The sequence below is a fragment of the Myotis davidii genome, unplaced genomic scaffold (assembly GCF_000327345.1).
Source record: "Myotis davidii unplaced genomic scaffold, ASM32734v1 scaffold713, whole genome shotgun sequence".
NCBI classification, from domain to species: Eukaryota; Metazoa; Chordata; class Mammalia; order Chiroptera; family Vespertilionidae; genus Myotis; species Myotis davidii.
In genome coordinates, this window is record NW_006285038.1 from 323,031 (window position 1) to 328,912 (window position 5,882).

The 5,882-nt window shown below is 34.8% G+C and overlaps 1 protein-coding gene across 1 annotated transcript in view; it reads right to left on the reverse strand.

The window, feature by feature from the left end:
- The window catches only part of LOC102765647 (CUB and sushi domain-containing protein 3), a gene marked incomplete at its 5' end in the record, with an annotated part of 698,415 nt that overhangs the window by 103,315 nt on the left and 589,218 nt on the right, over positions 1-5,882 (reverse strand). The window contains 2 exons of the mRNA XM_006755250.2: positions 1,777-1,846; positions 3,176-3,294. Coding sequence (XP_006755313.1) covers positions 1,777-1,846; positions 3,176-3,294 — 189 coding nt within the window. The remainder of the gene's footprint in view (positions 1-1,776; positions 1,847-3,175; positions 3,295-5,882) is intronic.

The window sequence follows — 5,882 nt, forward strand, 5'->3', positions numbered from 1 at the left end:
ATACTTTATTATGCCCCCTATTTTTATACACAATTGGATACACACATAAATATACACCCCACACATAGCACACACATAATTGGTATTATCTGTATATATAAATTTTTACAATAGGCATCATGTATATCTATATCTATCTATCTATTTATCTATCTATCTATGTATCTAAAGCCAAAGCGATCATTTGACCATTCGACCATTCCTTCGTTAACTATGATGCGTACTGATCACCAGGGGCAGATGCTCAATGCACAGGCATGGAAACATGGAACATACTAATGACTCTCAGAGGGAAGCAGGGAGGGAGGAGAGTGGGAAGAGATTAACCAAAGATCTAATATGCATAATAGAGGCCCAGTGCATGTATTTGTGCACCAGTGGGGTCTCTTGTCCTGGCCTGTGGGGATTGGGCCGAAACCAGCAGTCTGACATCCCCCAAGGGGTTCCAGATTGTGAGAGGGTGCAGGCCAGGTCGAGGGACCCCACCGGTGCATGAATCTGTGCACCAGACCTCTAGTTTTATATAAGTAGGTATAAAAATCACACCAATTCTTTTGATTCTGCCCTTCTTGCTATTCAGAAAGGGCTTTCTTCTTTATCCATTTATCTGAATAGCACATACCATCCAAAACTGTGGAAATACTATGGGCTGATTTCCCAGCCAACACCAGTTCAGTCAATACCAGTCTCATATTTCTGAAATTGCATCATGTAATCAATGGTATAATTTAATACTAAATTACTCTTATTTCATTTCTCTTATTTCTACCACTCTAAACAGTAAATGGATATTTTAATGATAGAAATCCTACCCCACATACTTTTAAAAAAAATATGTTTTTATTGATTTCAGAGAGGAAAGGAGAGGGAGAGAGAGATAGAAACATCAATAATGAGAGTGAATCATTGGTTGATCGGCTGCCTTCTGCACGCCCCCTAATAGGGATTGAGACCACAACCCAAGCATGTTCCCTTGACTGGAATTGAACCTGGGACCCTTCAGTCTGCAGGCCAATGCTCTATCCACTGAGCCAACCAACTAGGGCCCCACATACTTTTCATACTCTGTAGAACCCAGCATACTAATGGTTGCATACAGGTAACAGAAATGAGGAACAGAAAAAAAATAATAATAAAGGGTGAGATAGAAATATTTGGAAGCAGCATTTAGGGCAAAAGTTTGTGCCCATGCAGTGGGAGATGTGCAGGAGGCAGCTGATCGATGTTTCTCTCTCATCGATGTTTCTAACTATCTATCTCTCTCCCTTCCTCTCTGTAAAAAACTCAATAAAATATATTTTTTAAAAAAAAGTTTGTGCCCATATTTTCAAAGCCCCTAGTGCTCTTTTGACATATATTCCATATCTCCATTGTCTGTCACCACTGAAGACATCCCCTGGAGTGCCATGTTCCCGTTGATAGACTCCAGATTCCTTATCTACATTGGCTCAGTTGTAATCAATAGGATATTTACTATTTCCTGATCCCTGGGTACTTCTATCATGTTATACTGAAAAAACTTTCTCAGAGAATCAGAAAACCTAATGTCTTTTCTCAATTCTCTAAAGTTTAAAGTCATTCATTGATATTGAATTGGGGTAAAAAAAAAAAAGAACTGTAAAAATTTAAAATAAAAAAGATATGAAACATTTATCTCAAAGTATTTTTTACATAAGACCCGACAAAAGGCAAACTATTATTTGAATAATATCATATAAAGCATGCAACTTTAAAATTTGATAAACCTTATAAATGTTCTATATTTCTTTAACTTACCCAAACAAATGGGGATTGGGTAATTCCATCTTCTTACAGGTCCAGGCATACATGTTATGTGAGAATGACCCTGTGTAAATAGGACAGTACAGTTCAGTACAGCTTTTTATTATTTTATTTTATTATTATTATTTTTTTAATTCATTTCAGAGAGGACGGGTGAAGTAGATAGATAGAAACATTAATGATGAAAGGGAATCATTGATTGGCTGCCTTCTGCACGCCCCACTCTGGGGTTCAAGCCATCAACCCAGGCATATGCCCTGACAGGAATTGAACTGTGACCTCCTTGTTCATAGGTGGACATTCAACCACTGCGCCACCAAGGCCGGGTTCAGTGCAGTTTTTAAAGTTAAATTGAACATGGCATAGTGAAAGACGATTATGAAAACAAAGTTAAATACATATTGTCACTTTTATAGATTTCCACTTTTACTGTAAGTCTTATTATATTATTTGGAATAAGAATGGCAATTATATATACTTTTGATAAAATTTTTAAAAAAAGATCCAGATAGAAAAATTAAGACTCCATATCACATTAGAATTGTATTTTATATTTTTTTATCAAAACATTCTACTATAATGATTACACAAGTGAAATGGCCATATATAATGGTTTATAATAAATTGCTGTAATATTCAAGATGAGGTTAAATAATGATAAAATTCTTTCATAAAAATATTAGAACAGGTGTTGAGGTATATTAAATTTTAAATTGATACATAACATCCAGATAGACCTGATTGCACTTCTGAAACTAATCATTTGTGAGACAACCTAAAAACTATAAATTATTAATTTTTAATTTAGTTTCCTCTTAGGAATTTATTTACCCAATATGTGAAATAGTTTGTGCTTATTTTATTTTCAATTTCTTAATCAGCCTATTCTTTAGGGAGATTTTTATGAGACCATAAATTTGTGACCCTTCAAAAAACCTATAACAGAGGATCAATATAAAGACCAAAAAAAATCTGAATATACATTGCAAATCCATTTTTTTTAGGAAAATATATTTGTGGTTGATTTTCATTACTTTGGGGACTTTATTGTCATGGAAATTTCATTTAATGATTTAAGTAGAACTTCATTTCTATTTTCACATTCTTAAATCCAAGAGTTCAATTGTAACATCCCATGTGAATAGAGAAAAGTGAATAATTAATTTTGACTCAAAATTAATTTTTCATTAGTTGCAATCAAAACAAATTTAGTTAATTTCAGCAAATTTCTCTCACACATATATTTTACTGAAAAATTGAATGCGATTAGACTTCAGGCTAATGAGGCCCCAAATCAATAAAGTTTTAAAACTTGAAGATTATAATAATTGGTTTGTTCAAATATCCTGAAAGGGTAATGGAAATAAAAACTATTCTCTTAAAATAAACTTACCTGCAGAGAATAGCCTTGATCACACTGAAATGATACCACATCACCAACCATGTATCTGTCTCCAATTTTAATTCCATTGCTGGGAGTTTGTGGTTCCGGACAGGAATCCAAACCAATTGCTAAGAATATTTAATGATAATAATATAAGTAACTTTCAAATAATAACTGCTTAAATCATGCATATTAAATTATTAAAATTTAATATCTGGATCATTAAAACTACATTTTACATTGTGGCAATAAGAATATTATGTGAATAAGATTTAACTGCATAAGTGAAGAGCAATGTCTTTGGAACGCCCCATAACTTTTGAATTTTTATGCCACTGAACATTTAGTAGCTCTGTGATTATACTTAAATTCTTTATTAACTCCCAGCCCAAATCTCTTCTACTGCAAAAAAAAAATCCTAAAAGTGAAACCATAAAATAAAATAATAATTTACTGTGAAAATAAAGTAAAATTGCAATTGCAAATGTTTTTAGTAAAATAACTAAAAATTATTTACTATTTCATTCATATCAGCTGGTTCCTTCTTCCTTCATAAAGAATGGGATTTTTAATTCATGAGATATATTTTAATATATTTATTACATATAAAAATTTTAAAATATAATTACAAGACTTGTTTTCCAAATATAATCAGAAAGAAGAAAAACAAGTATCTTATTGAGACCTGAAAAGTATTGTGCAATGCATGAAATTTATTTTTGAGAGGAAGATAATGATATAATTCAAAACACTCCCATTATGTTTACATTGATAATTTACTTTTTAACATAAAAGAATAAAAGAATACAAAATACAAAATATTATTTTAAACAATTCATTTAAAGACTTAAAGAAAATCATTGTTGTTGTTTTTTTGGGGGCCAAAACGTTTTTTTTAAACATTGAATGTATTACATATTCGTAAGATATTTTTATCTTTAATAAAGCAAATGTTTATTATTTACTTTTAATTTACAGTTTTAAGCAGTCACCACTCCAAAATTATCTATATATATAAAAGCCAAGCAACCACAATGGCTGGAATGACCAGAACAACTGAATGACCAGTTACTATGACACGTGCTGCAGTGGCCAACCAGCCCGATTAGAGCCCCAATCGCCCCCCTAACCTCCTGCATCCCCTCCCCCCACCAGCCCAGCCCTGATCAGCCCCTATTGGTTTGGGCCTGCCAGACCCCACCCATGCACGAATTCATGCACTGGGCCTCTAGTCCTATATCATAAAAGCCCAATATGCAAATTGACCGAATGGTGGAATGACCAGTGGAACGACCGGTCACTATGACATGCACCGACCACCAAGAGGCAGGTGCTCAATGCAGGAGCTTTACCCAACTCGCAGGCCCCAGGCCAGCCAAGGTAGGTGCCATCGGGAGACACCTTATAGCCCCACCAGTCGCTCCACAGAGGGAGGCGACTGGCGGCAGTGGCAGAGGGTGGCGGGGCCGCCAAAAGGGCAGTGCCAGTCTGCCCAAGGCAGGTGCCAGCAGGGACCCCCAATCACCCTTCTGGTCACCCGATAGATCGGCTCTGATTGCCGGCCAGGTTCAGGGACCCTACCAGTGCATGCATTTCATGCACTGTGCCTCTAATATATATATATTTCAAAAAAATACATACAATCCTAAATTATGACAATATCTCATATATTACTCCACTCCTTGGCCACATTATTTCCTTCTGATAGATCGACTCAGAGAAATAGCATAACAGCAGTAACTTGGTACAGTTATGATTAGATCAGAAAGTAAGGCAGTGAAAAGGAGGAACAAATTATTCATTAGGAAATGCATTTGAGATAGTCCTGAAAGAAATTAGGAGAATCTGTGGAATGTAAGTCCAGTGCCCGGTGTCTCAATTAGCTAGATCTCTAAACATATATCGTGCTCCATATTTCTTGATATTTTTATAATCTTGAATTTATGAATGTAGGAAAGATGTTACCATTAAATTGTGACCTACTTTTAAATTTTTAAGGGTTAAAGCTTTACTTCCCCAGCTATAATTTGAGATCCAAGAAAAGACAAGAACTGCCTCACAATTGTTTTACCTCATTTATTTCCTATTATTGGGCCTTACACATTACATTCTTCTGATTTCATAGAGCTCTTTTCAGGAATTATTGGATACAAAAAATACAGTATGTTACGATATAAGCATGCATGTGTTGTTTATACCTTCCTTTGGTTTCTGGGAGTCCTGAACAGTACACATATTTCTCTTCCCCAGATTCTGTACATGCTCATTTCTTTTCCTTTCTGTCAAGTTTTCCATTCATTGTCATATACACAGAAAGCTATTAATAACTAGAAATGTCAATATCCTCCTTTGGGAGGCGAATAAATAAAATTATGCCATAGATATTGAGAATCTTGTTTTTAATCAATCAATGTTATTGCATAATAGATATATAGTAAAATATTTATAAAAGAATTTTAACTTAGAAAAAAAGAAGATACATGCTTAGCCAGTGTGCTCGGTGGTTGAGCATTGAACTATGAGCCAGGTCACAGTTCATTCCTGGTGAGGGCACAGGCCCCGGTTGCAGGCTCTATCCCTGGTAGGGGGTATACAGGAGGCAGCCGATCACTGATTCTGTCTCATCACTGATGCTTCTGTCTCTCTTCCTCTCTTTGTCTCTGAAATCAATAAGAACAAGTTTTAAAAAAATAAAAAATAAAACAACAGACATTTA